Source organism: Brassica napus, chromosome A1 (assembly GCF_020379485.1).
Source record: "Brassica napus cultivar Da-Ae chromosome A1, Da-Ae, whole genome shotgun sequence".
Lineage (NCBI taxonomy): Eukaryota > Viridiplantae > Streptophyta > Magnoliopsida > Brassicales > Brassicaceae > Brassica > Brassica napus.
Window position 1 is genome coordinate 28495379 of NC_063434.1, and position 16727 is coordinate 28512105.

Sequence of the window (16727 nt, forward strand, 5' to 3'; positions counted from 1 at the left end):
TTTTATTTGTAGAGATGATTCTTGGAAAGATCAAGATTTTGCAATGTTCAAATCAGGATATGTGATTGCTGGTTAGGCCGGTTACTGGAGGAGACTTAGTAAACCAGTTGAGTTAGGGCAAACCGAAATTGTTTGTCCTTATTCTGTTTATTGCTAATTTTGCTATGTTGTGACAAGATCACATTGTCAATATTGTGAGAGTGATTCATCCATCAGTGTACACATTCTCTACAAACATTGTAGTGAACTGGTAGGAGTAGACCTGGGCTTGTGTTTGTTTTGCAACCCAAGCAACAAAATCATCATTATTTTATTTAATTAATAATATATTTTCTCATGGCATGTATATGAAGATACTATACTAATACATCAGAAGCTAATCAATCTACTCAAGAATAGAAATATATCTGCTCTACCAACAGAAAGAATCATCATCATCTAGGAGCCATCTCTGTAATGCTCTGATATGTAATAACTGAAGCCGAAGACGACCCTTGAGGAGCCGCTGAACTTTTCCCTTTGTAACCTTGTGTTGATGAGCTCTCCTGTGAGGTGCCACCTCTAAGACCAAGGCCACGGTGGTTGCGTCCCTTGTTGACACCTCTATAGACACCAGGCTCAGTTAAGGCTGCCTCGTTGAGATTAAGCTCTTTCCTGCTAAGCATCTCCACCACTTGCTTCATGTTTGGTCTCTTCTGTGCCGCAGCTTGAGTGCAGAAAAGAGCTACTTTGATGAACCGTATTACTTCGTCTTGTGGAAACTTGGTTAGGTCTGGATCCACGCACTCTAGTAGCCTCCCTTCTTCTCTCAACTTCCATACCTACCAAACCACAGATTAGCCATAAACCTTTGATCACATTTACATGGTTATATTGTGTGTGTTAAGCAGGGTCGGTCCTGAGATTTTAGGGTCCATAGACGATTTAGTAAATTTTTCAATAATACAAAAATTATTTACAAATTTAGAGGTCTATATCTATATATTTTTTTCAAAAATTTTGGGTGACCGGCCCTGGTATAAAGGTATTAGAGTTTATAGCTTTACCCATTCGACCAGAACCAAGAAGTCGTCTGTAAAGGCGGCTCTGCTGCTGCTACCACCACTAATGACTTCAAGCACAAGTATCCCAAAGCTGTAAACGTCTGCCTTTTTTGTTAACTGTCCTAGAAGTGCGTATTCAGGAGCCAAGTATCCCCTGTAACCTCAGTTTCATCAGGTGAAATGATCTTTTATATGGAAACTGTACGTTTACTGAATTGTTTTCTTACACTGTTCCAGCGACTCTGGTACTGACATGAGTGACATTGTCAGGAAAAAGCTTTGCAAGACCAAAATCTCCAATCTTGGGAGAAAAGTTTCTGTCTAGTAAGACATTACTCGCCTTAATGTCGCGGTGAACAACCGGAGGCTCCACTTCCTCGTGCAAGAAAGCTAAACCAGAAGCTGTCCCAACGCAAATAGCAGCACGTTTGGACCAATCAAGAGGAACATACTTACTCCTCGAACCTAAAAAAAACACTCAAACAGCATCAGAAGACAAGAGTGTGACATTAGTAGAGGAGAATCAGAACAAAAACGTTACCAAGCAAAACACTAGAAAGACTGTTGTTCTCAAGATACTCATAAACAAGAATCCTATTGTTTCCTTCGACGCAGCAGCCAATGAGGTTAACAAGGTTAGGATGATGAATGTTAGATATCAAGTTAATCTCGGTCAAGAACTCTCGTGTGCCTTGTTTAGATTCTGCTGAAAGTGATTTCACAGCTACTTGTGTACCATCTCTCAATACTCCCTACAAAGATTCACCAAGAAACATCAAAACAAACAAACATTGAGATTAAAGATTAAAAAGATTATTGTTTCTCACCCTGAAGACAACACCAAAGCCACCACCACCGATTCTATTGGTTGGATGGAAATTATCTGTGGCTGATCGTAATGAGTTATACGAAAAGACTCTCACATTGTCGGTGCAAATCTCTGAATCATTTAAAGAAACAAAGATCAAGAAGAAAGTGAGTAAATCTATTTTTTGGTCAACCACATGTACATTGAAGAAGCCAAAAACCAAGAAACAAATTAGAGATGGAGTTTAAAAAACCTAAATCATGGAATGGTTTGTATAATATACCTTCAGCTTCTTTTTGTCCAAGATGATCATTTCCTTTGCACATATCAAGAAGTCCAAAGCAATTAAAGTGCATCACAAACCCTCAGAGAGAAGATATACAAGAACCACTCGAAGGACAGAGGAAGCTCAAATCAAGAACTCAAACCAAGAAACTGTTTTTTGTTTTTTGAAAAAATCCAAGAAACTGTTTTGATAGAGAAAATAACTGAAATTTTCCGACAAGAACCTCAAGTAGTTTGACCTGAATACAGAATCTGGAAGAAGAAGAAGAAGATGATTATGGGTAGCTATTGCTTAGTGGGGAAAAGCCATATCGCACACGAAGAAAGATCAAAGAGTTTGATCAAAGAGATATCTCATGAGTTTTGCTTTTTTCAACTTTTTCGTGAGGATGTCAATACATTAAACCAAACCAAACCCACCCAGATAGGACCCATGAACAGTGTCTATACGCTAAAAAGGTGTTTCTGCAATTTATGTTGTATTTAAAAAAAATATTTTTGTCCGGCTGCTGTGTTCTGATTGATAGTGACAGGTAGGTATACGACGACGAGACTATAAAAAAGTCTTGTTGATTGGAGTAAAATTTAGAAAATATCAATGAGCTATTTTGTTATAATGTGTTCTGTCGCCATAAAACTCGCAAAACATAAGCTTCATGCGTCAAAATTAATACTATAAATTATAAAAGTTTTTAAAATACCAAAATCTCTTAATATGATAGTTCGTGGACACGATATTTTATTTCATGCGAAGCACATAAAGCTGTGTGAATTTATTGTGACGTGATCAAGATTTAAAACCTTTTACACCAGATTTGAAGTTTGAGTACTCTTACTAAACTATAAATTATGAAATGCAAATTAATCGGAAGTTTCACAATATTGTAGACAGATCCGTCTGCGCTTCTTATCCATTGAAATGTCCTATAACCATTTTTCGAAATGAGTGTTATAGGGACAGCTTCGTCGTGAAATTGTTTGAAGTTATTCATCAATATCACATATGATCATCAGTATTAGAATAAAAATTATAGGATGATGTACGTTAAAAAGTCTCTAAAAAGAAAATAACATAAAGCTAAACTGATTGAATGATATCCAATTTTGTGAATTATATGACCATGCGATTTGTCAAATCAACTTCCATTTTCTCCATAAATGTGCTATTCATTTTTTTTTTTAAATGTGCTATTCATTACTCTTTTTTTTTGTGCACCACTATTTATTACTTTGAAACATTAAATTATTATCTAACGTGGTAGGTATATGTATATAACTATTCAGAAGACAATAAATAAAAATACTCGATTTTTAAAGTACAATCAGTAAGTATCCCCAAACTTCTGTACTTTCAGTAAGTTTTATTTAAATAACAGCCTACTAGTTTAAGATCCGCGCGGAATGAACATTATATATATAATTTTTTTATACATTATATATAATTTTTTTATACATTATATGTTTCTAACATATTATGAAAACAAAAAAATATATATTGAATAATTAAAATAATGGTAACTATTACTTATATAATTAAATTGGTGAGAACATATAAATAAATTTGATTAATCCAAAAAATATTTTTTCTATTTGATATGGTATATAATTAAATTTAAATGATAGTAACATATATATAGTATATTTTAATATTTATTAAATGTTAATTTTTGCTCATATTTTTTTTTTATCATTTGTATGTGTTATAGCAAAAAAATTAAATTATTGATAACAAATTTTCACTGTGAGATTAATAGTTTAAGTGATTTATAATATTTTTAAAAATTAAGTTGTCAATATTTTTCAAAATTTTTTATCAAAAACAAATTGTTCACAGTAAATTTCAAAATTAAGATATTTATATATTTTGATATGGTCATATAATTTAATTTAAAATGATATATATATATATATATATATATATATATCTTTTACATTTAATACTTATTAAATGAGACTTTCAACTTATATGACTTTTTTAATTATTTGTTTCAAGCCATAACAAAAATTTTAAATCGTGGATCACAAAATTTGAATGTGAAATTTTTAATAATTTTAGTAATTTATAATCTCTTTTAAAAATTCAAAATATAACATACAAAGAAAAATTTTTATTTTTATTATATGATTACTATGATTTTTTAATTTATTTTAATAGTTTGAAATTAATCAAATATAATATAAGACACTCTTATTTTTATCAAATCTTTATTATTCAAAATCATTAATTGTCATATATACTTTAGCCACATTAGGAAATTCCGTAATTTTATTTAAATAAATAATGAAGCACATTAATAATGTATTTATGGTTAATTTAATAAAAAATTTATTATATATTTAGATGGACCAACTTATTTCTCTAAGAATTCTAAGAATCATTCTAGTGATGACACATGACTACAAAAAAATATTGTAATGCTTTTCAAATAATATATAGGGGATTTACAAAACTCTGGGCTGAGGCACAAATACTGACTGACCACAAGAGGATTCCACAGGTAGAGGCTATGATTCTTCCGGCAATTCCAGGAAGATGGTGTTTTACGGATGGTTCCTGGAAAGAGAATGAGATTTTTTCAGGTCAAGGATGATACAGTACTCTAGAAGGATTTGCGGGTTTGATGGGTGCAAGGAATGTTCGGGCTTCTCTTACTCCTCTTCATGCGGAGATGGAAGCTTTATTATGGGCAATGGAATGTATGAAAAACTTACGACAATTTCAGGTTACGTTTGCAACGGATTGTTCTCAATTGGTGAAGATGGTTTCAGAACCAGAAGAATGGCCAGCATTTGCAAGTTATTTGGAAGATATAAACAGTCTGAAAGAGAGTTTTTTCCGAGTAGAGATTATCTATGTACCAAGAACGCAGAACAAGAAGGCGGATAGCTTAGCCCGCAGTGCTAGGAAGGAAACGTCTTTTGTAGTTCACATGGATCAAGATCTCCCAGTTTGGTTCACAGAGTCAATATAAGTCCGTAAAATTGATGACAAAAAAAAAAAAAATATATAGGGGATTTACAATGAGTTGATAGGTGATAAGTTAATGCTTTTTTTTTTTGTGCGACTTGGTGATAAGTTAATGCTAGAGTACCAAACTTCACGCCTTCACGGCACACATTAACTTCGACGTTGTTATTATTGTCGCCGTTCAGACTCTACCACGTGCATTTTTTTTTTCTTTTCATCTCAAGAAAGTTTGTCAACATTTCAAGTTTTGAAAAAAAAAAACGTCATCGAAATACCCTTTACTTGACGTCATCGTTACGCATAGAATGAAATCACCCAAAGAGATAATTCAAAACGAAAATTTTGTTTTTAACGTCATCTTTTTATGATGCTTCTGTTTAACTATTCGTTTACTTTCGTCGATGTCAGTCTGAAATCGAATTTTTAGATTGCATATGACATCATTTTCCCAAGAAACGCGCCAATATTTATTTATGTGCACTACACAAACAAAATTGCAAAAAGTCCACCTTATTGATAGAGACAAAAAAATATATAAAAACAAATTTGACCAATCTTTACTTATATTTATTAAAAAAAGTAATCATAATAAAACGACACACGATTTGGTGGAGTGATTGCACGTAACCAATTGGTCAAGTAAGATCTGGTTTTCTTGTTCTCTAAACGTGAAGACGCCTTATCCTCACAAGTCACAATGAGTTGTTCTTCTTGACTTCTCATACGAACCAAACGAGACAAGTTATGGAAATGTTCCCTTATTTTACCACTAGCAATAACCCTTTCACATCTCTGCTTCAAACAACATTACGCTTAGAAAATGACATATATAAAGATGACTTTGACCTTGTGGGTGATTGATTCTACATAGATGAACTTTGATTTTCAAAACTAAAAATAAAGTGATTATAGGTAAACAACTTTTTTTGATTTTGAATAACAAATGTAATCTGCAGTAAGCTGGTTTTTAAAAGAGAGAGACTTCTTCATAAAGTGGCTGTTAAGATCGATGCAAAGACCTTTTCTCTAAAGCCATAGAAACTAGAAATCTACCATTGTACACTCATCAAAATTCCATAAAGACTTTAAACATTATCAAGAGTTGTTTCGATACGTTTCAATATCTCTAGAAACACGTTATTTAAGTATGGTAACAAAACAAAAAACATACGATACATAGTAATTATTAAAGGTCAAGAAAAGCTTCTCTCGCTGAGAAGATCATCGTTCCCATCTAAGCACAAAATGTTGATGTTGTCCACACTCATCAGTTCTGATGAGCTGATGGTGCTGCTCGTAGCCACCGGAGAGTTCGTGACACTAGTCGACCTGCTTCTCACGCTGTACATTGCTGACGCCGGAACTTTCGTCACCAGCGGCCGGAGGTTTCCCGTCATGCCTCGTCTTATATCCTACACACGTAGAAAACCATAAGCACGGTGCTTACTATAGAAACACTAGAACGAATATTGTAAGAGACTAAGAGAGTGATCGTACCATATGTCTTAAGGCCATATCGATTGAGCTCTTGGAGAGGTTTCTCCCATACCCAAGGGTGTTGAAAGCTGAGTTAGATTTCACGGTTCCTCGACCACCACCGTTCTCTGTTAGCCTTGGTGGACCTAGTTTCCTCATGTTCACCACTCTCTCCACCATTTTGTTTCCCATAGCCACAGGGCTAAAGCTATCGTTGTAAGCCTTTCCTCGCACACGTGCACCAGGGAGGCTCCCGTTGGTGCTCCCAATAGGCGCATGACCTCTGGAAGGAGAACAAGATTGCTTTCTTGAATGTCCCATGCCACCACTGCTGCGTTCTATGGAAGACGATCTTGAGCCTGGTGCTGAGGCTACTCCAGGCCTGCCTCTTGCTGAGACTGGCCTGTCTGATAAAGTGGTTCTTAGATTCGGTGGGGCTTCTAAAGAGAAACCAGGCGGCCTTGACGACTTCACAGTTGGAGTCGGAGAAGTTCTTCGAGGGGGAGCTTTACTGGAAACTATTGATGGACCGGTGGGGGATGAAGGTCTGCGGGTTGGTGTGGCCGGCCTTGATAGAGGTTTTTTAGAAGGTGCAGACGATGGCTGAGTTTTAGACCGAGTTGGAGTAGCTGATCTAGCTGAACCGGTTGATGTTGTGGTGCGTGGAGCTGATATAGAGGTAGTAGCACGGGCAGCAGTTAAGGTGGCACGTGAGGTGGGTGTTGAGGATCTAGAGGTTGAAGCTCTGGTGGTGGTCACAGGCCTTGTTGTGGAGGTATTTGTAGTTGTGGACCTTCTGGTCGGTGTGGAAGGTCTGCTCGTTGACCTTATTGTTGGTGTGGAAGGTCTGCTCGTTGACCTTGAGCTACATGATGAAGATGGTCTTCTGAGTCCACTTACAGAGCTTGGTCCGGAGGCCGAGGACATTTGTGTCTTATCATTGTTCCTTGAGATCATCTCTTCACCACAGTTCCCCAGCTGCAGAACCAAACAAGAGTTATAACTACAAATAACCAAAATGAATCAGTTGTGTCTAACAAGTTTCATACCCGAGATTTAAGAACCGTGGGGCGAGAGTTGGGAGCATCGAGCTGATTCATTACACTCCTATGTGACTCTTTCTCAAACTGCGGCGTGCCAGGAGGTGTAAGCAGCCTAAACAAGAGTCAAGAACAGCAACAAAGATGATAGATTATCAGACCAGTGATTCATCAAAGAATGCAAGAACCAAACATTCGTTTACACTATCTTTGAACTTTTATACTAAAGTCATTATATAAGATGGGAACGTTACCAATCGTAATCAGATTTCTCATTCTCTGAGTACAAGAAGTTCTCAGCGGCGGTTCTCCGGAGAGGATAACGCTGAGACGACACCGTTTCGGAGATACCAGAGAGCGCCGCGGACACAGCAGTCGTCAACGCTCCGTTAATACTAACATTATCAGATCCTAAAAAGAGACAGAACAAAATTCAAACACCATTACCAAGACACACACAAATATATACATATGATTACATACGTTTACATATATATATAAATAGAAAGAGAGAGATATATAAACACACGAACCTGTTAAGAGAGATTCTCCTCTGTGTTCTTTCTCACGTCGACGCATCTCAAGAAACAGAGAGAGTTCTTCATCTCTATCGTGGTTCAACATTTTTGAAACCTGATACTAAAGCTTTCTTCTGGTTCTCCTGTCTGAACTTGCACAACAACGAAAAAAAATCTCCAAAATAAAAAGAAACTGACCAATCAGATCTGAGGAGATCACACTAAGTCCCCCTCGAGAAACTAGAACAGCCACCAATGAGAATCATAAGAACAGAGGATAAGAACTCACAACGTTTTTTTTTTTTAAATTGACTTAGAGAGAAGAGATAGTAAGTTTTGAGTAGACGAAGAAGAAGGTGGGCAAGATGTTCTTCTCGACGAGTTTAAAAAAAAAAATATATATTAGTAATTTTATTCTTTAAATTCCAACTTCAAACCAGACAAGCCTTAGTTGTACCATCTCTCTTATTTAATTATGGTTTTGAAAGTTTGAAACAGAGTTCGAAGCATCAGTTTCAAAAAAACGCAGAGAATCTAACCTGACACGTTGTGTAGTATTCACCCCTGAACATGATACGTTATTACGAAGAGGCCACTAGAAGACAAGCACAAACATTATTATTATGTATAAACGTGACTTCAGTTCCGATTTGAGAAATGTGATTTTAGAAGACAATTAAAAAAATGTGAAATCTCTTGAGGAACATGGAGAAGAATAGATCCATTTCATTTATAAAAACGAACACCAGACAAATTGTGAACAAACGGGAACCAAAAAAAAAAAAGAGATACCAACTTTCAATCTTTCTGACAAAACCATTCTTTAGTTCAAAGCAGATTCCTCAATACTGGATCTTGAGGAAGAGAATATTCGTCTGGAGGAGGAGAAGAAATTTACCTTTTCTTCTTTCTCCTACTACATTAGCTTTAGCCACCAATCTTGCTTAGTCTTTGAGGAGGCCACACGACACGAGTGACCCGTCCTCCAATTAAACCCAAGGGAATCTGCCAAACAATTTAATCCACATCACTCACATGGGACAAGTCTTGAAGAGTGTCATATGAATCTGTGAAAACATGTGTTAGGGGGAAGCAGAGAGGACTTACAGGGCCAAAGGTTCTTGAGTCTAAGCTGGAAGCTTTGTTATCTCCTTCTACCCAACAATGTCCTTCTGGAACTCTGATCACATCCTCAGTACTACTTATCCATTCCCCAGGCATCCCCACTATCCTCTTTATGTATCTTTCCTTGTAATGACTCGGCGAGCTGCCACAGATAAGACATTGTGAGTGATGTAAGCATCCAATAAAAGAAAAGAGCTAAAGACCATCATGTAATCAAGTATCATTTAACACAGTATATAGTTAGTTATCTTCTCTTGCTAAAGAATGACTCAAAAGTAGCTCACACCATTAGAGGGAACGTACCTGAACACTACAACATCACCACGCGCAAACTTGTAATCCTTAAGGCAGAATTTGTCTACGAGCACATAATCATCTGCACCACCACCACCAACAAAACACTCTTAACCAGAAGAAGCAAGAGACTACATTCGAGCATTTTTCTTCTAAGAAAAACACTCACCTAAATAAGAATCTCGTTGGGGATTAAACGTGGGAGACATGGAGTCTCCTCTCACCGGAACAACGCTACAAAACCTATCTGAAATGGTAAGCCCTATAATACCTCCAGTGAATGCTTTCTTCGTCACTTGCCATATAAGAGTTTGGATTCCCATGTCTAAGATGGTCTAATCTAATATGTGAATCGCAGCAACAGGCACTGAACCATCTGCAACACAAACCCCACAACGTTCCAAAAGGGTTGAATACATCTTTTAAATCACATTTTTAAATAGTTTTTTTCTTAATCCAAACCAAACACTAAGAATAGATCAGACTGAAAAATAGCATTGTCAATTCATGAGCCTATCTTGTGAACTTAATCTCAAGCTATGCTGATTAAAACCTAATTGGTCCATGGAATTGTATTGAACTGAAACGATTTTGAAGCCTGAGCCAAACTAAACCGGTACAAATTCGAGGAAGCGAGCAATGAGAAACCGAACTTTTTAAAGGGATGGTAATAACCTGAGAATCGACCAAGTACCGGAGAGAGTAACCAAGACGTGTAAGGACTAACCTGCAAATCGGATTCGCGAAGAAGATGGGAGACGAGAAGCAGAAGTCGCGACGATGTGAAGAACCAGGGTTTTTTCTTTAGCTGGAAAAACCAAACACTCTGTCTTGGCTAGAGGGTTTGGCCGGAACCATAAATTGACCGGTTCAGACAGAAAAGTTAGTTAGGGTCGCCGGTTATAAGTGGTATTTTCCCGCGTCTGGTGGTTTTAAATCTAGAGCGTTTATATATTTTACTTTTAATCTCCACCGTATATCAAAAGAAAGAGTTATTTTACTTTTAATCTCCACCGTTTCAAAAAAAAAAAAATTAATGTTTTAGAAAAAAAAGTTGTTTCAAAGATTATATTTTTTTAGTTTTTTCAATGCATTTTTATTAGACAATAATGATAAATTATAAACTTCGAAAAATATGTTGGTATTGTATTTTTATTGGCATTATAAAAATTGTTAATTACAAAAGACAATACATTTATAGTTTAAATTTATTTATTTTAATATGAAAACTCTAAAAGATACTTATTTTTAAAATGGATGGAGTAATAACCTAAATTAGCTACAAAGTAATTAATTTGAATAACCTATATATAGATTTTCTGATACAGATTATGAAAGAGAAATAATTGGGTTCACCCCTATGGTGAACCTCTCTAGGTTCACCAACCAATAGTGATTGAGTATTTGAAATTTGATATCTTTTAAAAAAGGAAATAAAATTGAATATCCAAATTAGATTATATCTTTAAAATAAAATAATAAAAATACATAAAAATAGTTACAAAAAATAAATAAATAAATATTGTTAAATCTTCAGCAAAATATTAAACCCTATACCCTAAATCCTAAACTCTAAACATTAAACCTTAAACTTTGGATAAACTCTAAACGTTGGAAAATCTTAAACCCTAAATCATACACTAAAAACTAAATTTTAATAACACTAAACCCTAAATCCTAATCACTAAACCCTAAACCCTTGGGTAAACTATGAACCCTTGGGTAAACTCTGAACCCTTGAATAAATCATAAACTCTAGGGTTTAATTTTAAATATTTTTGATTTAGAGTTTATGATTTATCCAAGGGTTCAGGCTTTATCCAAGGGTTTAGGGTTTAGTGATTAAGGTTTAGGGTTTAGTGTTATTAAGATTTAGTTTTGATGTATGATTTAGGGTTTAAAATTTTCCAATGGTTTACGGTTTATCCAAGATTTAAGGTTTATAATTTAGGGTTTGGATTTTAGAATTTAGGGTATAGGATTTAATATTTTGCTAACATTTTAACAATATTTATTTATTTATTTTTTGTAACTATATTTATGTATTTTTATTATTTTATTTTAAAAATTTATATCATATTTGGAAATTCAATTTTATTTCTTTTTTTAAAAGATATCAAATATCAAATACTGAACCATTATTGGTTGGTGAATCTCTAGGTTCACCTAGGGGGTGAACCCAAGAATTTCTCATTATGAAATGTATTTAGGCCTTGTGTTGTTGTCTAGTCATTGATTAGGGGGGCGACTATTGGCGGCTGAAACACGTGAACCCCACTCAAGCAACTCTTTGCTCGTATCATCCTTGTGAAGAATCACTTCAATGAAGCATAAGCAATCCTTCTTAGACTCACTCGCTATCGTAATAGCCTCTACTAGCTCCTCTTCGCATTTCACCTTCAACACAAAGTCTCAGATAGTTACATACAAATATAAACTAGCTCATATTTATACAAGAACAAAAAAAAACAAAAGTCTAGATCACTGTCTCACCTTACTAGTCCAACATTTACCTTCACCGTTATGTATCGCATCGACAAAACCAGTGTAGTTCCAGTTTTTAATCACGTTATAAGGTCCATCATGGATCTCAACCTCAATGGTGTAGCCACCATTGTTAACAAGGAAGATAATACTTTTCTGCTCGTTACGTATCATCGTTGAAACCTCCTGAGCCGTTACTTGGAAGCTCCCATCTCCAATGAAGGCTAACACTCGTTTCTCGGGTTGAGCTTGAGCGTATCCTAACGTAGCTCCCACCGACCACCCGATTGATCCGTACTGCATCTGGAACTCGTAGCCGCATCCTCTAGGCAGCTTTAGTTTCTGGCAGTTGAACCAAGAGTCGCCTGTCTCCGCTATCACCGCGGTTTCGTTAGACAGCATCGTTTGAACGTGTTGGAACATTGTGTTGACTCTTAAAGGCTCTTTTGGTTGGGACTTTAACGGTTTCCCTTGAGTGAGAAAGATCCTGTGGTAGTTCTCGTAAGCTGTATCGTTCCGTTTCACACGTTTAGCCAGCTCGGTCATGAAGTCGCTCATTAGGACGCATCCGAAGGTTGGACCGTTGGCTACGGTGACACGATCAGGATGTATGATGATTGCTTTCTCCTTCTTGATGAGTAGAGAGTAGCCTACTGAGGCGTAGTCGTTAAAGATTGGTCCCACGAATAGATAGGCGTCTGCTGATTCAACAATCTCTGCGCAAAAAGGTGAGCTTACAGCTCCCCAATAGGTGCCTATGAAGTGAGGGTGGTCCTCGGGAACTAGACCCTTTGCAGATGGCATCACTGCTAAAGGGTAGCCAGAAGCGTCTGCTAGCTCGACCAAAGCGTTAGAAGCTTTGGCCATACGCATCTTAGGACCACCAACCAAGACGGGCTTCACGGCATTGTTGAGAAACTCAACGGTTGCTTCCACCGCTGCTTCTAGACTCTTCATGTTGCTCGATCTGCAATGATCCAAATCAGTGTTCTAAGAATCGGCTTAATGGCATAAACGAAATGATTTTTCTACTACGATTTTATTAAAAATCGGTCTAGGCGCACTAATCGTCTATAAAGCGTCTAACTACCATCTAACGATTTCTTTGAACATTAATTTAAATATACATTTTAACACAGAAACATTGACTAGTCGATGAGAAACTATTATAAACTATACTTTGTAGAGAGAGAAAATGGGACGGGGTCGCTTCTGAATGTAGGATGAGGAGTTGCAGCCAAGTTGCAGCTGATGCTGATGTACACAGGTTTGCTTTCACTCAAAGCCATCGATACAGCCTTGTCTATCTGTTCATGTGCGTCTTCCAAGTTATTCACCACAGCCTGAGGAACAAATCATAGTAACAAATGATTATGTTTCAATCACATTGCAACAATTCATGGTTTCAAGAAATTTAGTGGTTTTGATTACAAGGAGGAAACTTAAGGAATACGTCACTGAAATAACCGTGATCGGTTAAAACCAATGTTCTAAAAATCGGTTTAGCCAGCAAATCGGTTATAACCAAAACAATTTCTTAAATTGGATTTATGCAATTTAAATTGGTTTACATCATTTTAAAATCAGTCTAAAGTTGTATAATAAAGCAATAATATTAGTGCAAATCCATAAATTTTGCTAATATCATTTTTCGTATATCTACTTGTTTTATAATAAACATAATTACAAAGATATCTAATATAAATATAAAATGTAGAAAATATATCAATAATCCGCCGAATCGTTCGTCCGCCACAACTTAACAATTTGAACATTGATTAAAATCTAGTGTCATGTTTCAGTTTTTGATTTACCTGATAGCAAGTCACAGCCTCGAAACATGTTAGTTCTTGTCTGAAATCAGACAAGCCAATGGTGTGATGAAGAATCCTGTTAGTACCATAGTCGTTTGAGTTCGGTCCTCCGACGATACATATCAACGGCAGATTCTCGCTGTAAGCTCCCGCAATAGCGTTTATCACGCTGAGTCCTCCAACGGTGAAAGTGACAACACAAGCGCCAACGCCGCGTGAGCGAGCGTAGCCATCGGCCGCGTAGCCAGCGTTAAGCTCGTTGCAACAGCCTATGAGGTTGAGACCTGGCTCGGCTATGAGATGGTCAAGCAACGTGAGGTTGAAGTCGCCTGGAACTGAGAAGACATCATTGACGCCAATCTCGACGAGACGATGAGCTAAATGACGACCGAGAGTTGCATTGGAGGAGTCGGTGAAGACAGTGCGTGGTGTAGATTGAACGGGGCCGTTCGGTCTGACGACGTCGCCACTGTCCGGTTTACACGTGTCGAGTGATCCAGCTATTGTGTCCATTAAAACCACTTGTCACTATTATTAGAGAATGTTTTAAAGTTTCTTGATTCTCACGAAACCGATAATTGTTGGGTTATATACATAGCCTAGTGATCTCCGTTCCCGCTTCCGCTGCCTTGTGGTAAAAGTTTCTATAGAGTTTGTTGAATTACCAAATATAGAACATATATTCTTTAGAAAAAATATTTTTTTTTATCCAGTATCTGAAAGTGGAAAATAAAATATAGGTCTTTGTTTGTGTGAACCAAAACATCAGCTCGTTTTAGGCAATACTATGCTACAGAGATTATAATTATAATAATTACAGATGAATTACAATACTAAACCTTATTCTTCATCATTACTAGTGCGTTTCTCTCTGGATCATATTGGTTATGACTTATTGATGTAGATAAGATATTTAAAATAAATATCTTTTAATTATTTAATGTTTTATTTATTATTAAGATAATTACTTTTATTGTTTTACGGTTTTATGGTTTATTATATATAGCCGTTTAGGCTTATGGTTGTATTCAGATTTTGATTGATTAATAAAATGAGTTTTTCTAAAGAGGTTTCTATAAACCACTGAGAAGAGTATTTTCAACCCTAAAGAGCTTTTGATTAAGCACTGTGAAGAGTATTCACAAACCCTAGTTTCCGGGTATTCTTAGAATCAACGGATCTAGTTCTATCCCTAGAAGCTTCCGCTACATCAGGTGGTATCAGAGCCGCGTTCTTTTGATTTCTCAATCGAAGACGATTCTGGATGTCATGGTGAGTATAAGCATCTATTCTATCCCGGACGAAAGTCCTTTTGTTGAAAGAGAAGAGAACCATGAGATCTATCGAGAGATCTATGGTGATCCAATCTATGATATATATGAAGACGATGTCCTTCATATTGACTTTGTTTTCAAAGAGGGTTCCATTGAAATTTCGCGTGCAAAGTTAGGGCAAAATCGTATCGGTGAAGATTTTGTGCAGAATCTTAAATATCTGTTGGGTGCAAATTTTGTGCGAAAACGAATTTGTGAAGATTCAAGTTATAAACAGATCTGTGCAAAAATCGTGCAAAACATGCTATTGAAGATTCGAGGAAGAGTTTTTATTGGAAAACGTTTTGGATTCGAAGACTACGATCAAGATTCGAGGACGAATCTTCTCTAACCCGGAGAGAATGATGTAGATAAGATATTTAAAATAAATATCTTTTAATTATTTAATGTTTTATTTATTATTAAGATAATTACTTTTATTGTTTTAGGGTTTTATGGTTAATTATATATAGCCGTTTAGGCTTATGGTTGTATTCAGATTTTGATTGATTAATAAAATGAGTTTTCCTAAAGAGGTTTCTATAAACCACTGAGAAGAGTATTCTCAACCCTAAAGAGCTTTTGATTAAGCACTGTGAAGAGTATTCACAAACCCTAGTTTCTGGGTATTCTTAGAATCAACGGATCTAGTTCTATCCCTAGAAGCTTCCGCTACATCACTTATGAGTAAAGGACTAGAATAGTTGCGGGTCTTCTTCCTATTTTCTCTATCCAATGATGTGGGATATTGGTTAAGGGAAAAGGGAGGGGGGGGGGGTTGGAAATTTTTATTTTTTTTTATTGCTTGATCAGACAATTTCTGTTTAGAGCCTGTGTCTTATTTGTCAAAACAATATTTGTTTTTGTTTGTTGGTTAATACATCATCCAATTAAGTTTGGAGCGAAGCTGTCGGAAGCAAAAATGATTCAGACAACTTATGAAAGAGATCTTCAGGTAACAAAAACCAGAACGATGCCGTGCCGTAAGAGGTTCAACTGTCTAAACCGTTAAATCTCAAATCAATACTAAACCGAATCATAAACCAAAGCTACTAATAAACCGTATATTAAACTCTATTTCATGGTACATGGGCGTCTTTTAATTTTTTTGTCAATTAATTTTGTAAATCTTCATAATACTTCCTACATTGGTTGACTAACCACTATAAAATCGTTATTCTCTAGAAAAAAAGGAGATAACAAAGGTTCCAAACCTCTTTGACCTTCATCATATGTTAGTAAAGGAAGCAACTATGCATTAAAATAGAATTTTCATTCTTTTAATTTTTTTTCAAAATCTATGGATTAATTAACGCCTACGAACATAATGAATTTTTCGGTAAATGCTCAACATACTGAAGCATATGATCTTTAGTGTTGTTTTAAAATTTCTAAACACATTCTGCATTTTTATTAAGGTATATTAAACTCTATTTCATGGTACATGTGCGTCGTTTAAATATTTTGTCAATTAATTTAGTAAAACTTCATAATACTCCCGAAATTGGTTGACTAACCACTATAAAATCACTATTCTCTAGAAAAAAGGAGACAACAAA

The 16727-nt window shown here is 35.8% G+C and overlaps 4 protein-coding genes across 6 annotated transcripts; all 4 read right to left on the reverse strand.

Annotated features, from left to right (window-relative positions):
* Window positions 1-292: 292 nt before the first annotated feature.
* LOC125586401 (putative serine/threonine-protein kinase) lies at window positions 293-2624 on the reverse strand. The gene is made up of 6 exons (XM_048756506.1): window positions 2135-2624; window positions 1871-1983; window positions 1585-1795; window positions 1271-1508; window positions 1047-1197; window positions 293-821 (listed from the first exon to the last, which is right to left on the reverse strand). The coding sequence occupies exons 1-6, from the start codon at window positions 2205-2207 to the stop codon at window positions 435-437; spliced, it is 1173 nt and encodes a 390-aa protein (XP_048612463.1). The 5' UTR covers window positions 2208-2624; the 3' UTR covers window positions 293-434.
* Window positions 2625-6176: 3552 nt separating this feature from the next.
* LOC125586764 (mucin-5AC-like) lies at window positions 6177-8508 on the reverse strand. The gene is made up of 5 exons (XM_048756549.1): window positions 8154-8508; window positions 7875-8031; window positions 7630-7735; window positions 6602-7558; window positions 6177-6516 (listed from the first exon to the last, which is right to left on the reverse strand). Exons 1-5 carry the CDS (start codon window positions 8242-8244, stop codon window positions 6298-6300), a joined length of 1530 nt encoding a protein of 509 aa, XP_048612506.1. The 5' UTR covers window positions 8245-8508; the 3' UTR covers window positions 6177-6297.
* LOC106427986 (mitochondrial inner membrane protease subunit 2) lies at window positions 8447-10437 on the reverse strand. 3 transcript variants are annotated; one of them, XR_007323387.1, is made up of 7 exons: window positions 10285-10437; window positions 9727-9933; window positions 9567-9639; window positions 9246-9405; window positions 9037-9143; window positions 8678-8733; window positions 8447-8508 (listed from the first exon to the last, which is right to left on the reverse strand). XR_007323387.1 is itself a non-coding variant. In XM_048756586.1 (6 exons), the coding sequence occupies exons 2-5, from the start codon at window positions 9878-9880 to the stop codon at window positions 9066-9068; spliced, it is 465 nt and encodes a 154-aa protein (XP_048612543.1). In that variant the 5' UTR covers window positions 9881-9933; window positions 10233-10363; the 3' UTR covers window positions 8447-8733; window positions 9037-9065. The 3 variants fall into 3 exon arrangements, 2 of the variants coding, with proteins under 2 accessions (XP_048612543.1, XP_013724169.1); XM_048756586.1 differs by having other exon boundaries at window positions 8447-8733; window positions 10233-10363; XM_013868715.3 differs by lacking the exons at window positions 8447-8508; window positions 8678-8733 and having other exon boundaries at window positions 8847-9143.
* A 1231-nt stretch (window positions 10438-11668) lies between these two features.
* On the reverse strand, window positions 11669-15845 carry LOC125586853 (pyruvate decarboxylase 1-like). Its single transcript, XM_048756636.1, has 4 exons — window positions 13856-15845; window positions 13221-13384; window positions 12051-13008; window positions 11669-11954 (listed from the first exon to the last, which is right to left on the reverse strand). Exons 1-4 carry the CDS (start codon window positions 14366-14368, stop codon window positions 11787-11789), a joined length of 1803 nt encoding a protein of 600 aa, XP_048612593.1. The 5' UTR covers window positions 14369-15845; the 3' UTR covers window positions 11669-11786.
* Between the last annotated feature and the right edge of the window lie 882 nt (window positions 15846-16727).

What these genes read in the sequence shown, in the direction of transcription:
- LOC125586401 (XM_048756506.1), bottom strand. Translation starts at nt 2,207, where the DNA reads ATGCACTTTAATTGCTTTGGACTTCTTGATATGTGCAAAGGAAATGAT. An exon ending in TCTTTCTAGTGTTTTGCTTG is followed by an intron (nt 1,509 to 1,584) that starts GTAACGTTTTTG and finishes TGTTTTTTTTAG; the next exon opens with GTTCGAGGAGTAAGTATGTT. An exon ending in ACCAGAGTCGCTGGAACAGT is followed by an intron (nt 1,198 to 1,270) that starts GTAAGAAAACAA and finishes CTGAGGTTACAG; the next exon opens with GGGATACTTGGCTCCTGAAT.
- LOC125586764 (XM_048756549.1), bottom strand. Translation starts at nt 8,244, where the DNA reads ATGTTGAACCACGATAGAGATGAAGAACTCTCTCTGTTTCTTGAGATG. An exon ending in AGGAGAATCTCTCTTAACAG is followed by an intron (nt 8,032 to 8,153) that starts GTTCGTGTGTTT and finishes GTCTCTTTTTAG; the next exon opens with GATCTGATAATGTTAGTATT. An exon ending in CCACGGTTCTTAAATCTCGG is followed by an intron (nt 7,559 to 7,629) that starts GTATGAAACTTG and finishes TTGGTTCTGCAG; the next exon opens with CTGGGGAACTGTGGTGAAGA.
- LOC106427986 (XM_048756586.1), bottom strand. Translation starts at nt 9,880, where the DNA reads ATGGGAATCCAAACTCTTATATGGCAAGTGACGAAGAAAGCATTCACT. An exon ending in CCAACGAGATTCTTATTTAG is followed by an intron (nt 9,640 to 9,726) that starts GTGAGTGTTTTT and finishes GTGGTGGTGCAG; the next exon opens with ATGATTATGTGCTCGTAGAC. An exon ending in ACTCAAGAACCTTTGGCCCT is followed by an intron (nt 9,144 to 9,245) that starts GTAAGTCCTCTC and finishes ATTGTTTGGCAG; the next exon opens with ATTCCCTTGGGTTTAATTGG.
- LOC125586853 (XM_048756636.1), bottom strand. Translation starts at nt 14,368, where the DNA reads ATGGACACAATAGCTGGATCACTCGACACGTGTAAACCGGACAGTGGC. An exon ending in CCATTTTCTCTCTCTACAAA is followed by an intron (nt 13,009 to 13,220) that starts GTATAGTTTATA and finishes GGATCATTGCAG; the next exon opens with ATCGAGCAACATGAAGAGTC. An exon ending in GTAAATGTTGGACTAGTAAG is followed by an intron (nt 11,955 to 12,050) that starts GTGAGACAGTGA and finishes TTTGTGTTGAAG; the next exon opens with GTGAAATGCGAAGAGGAGCT.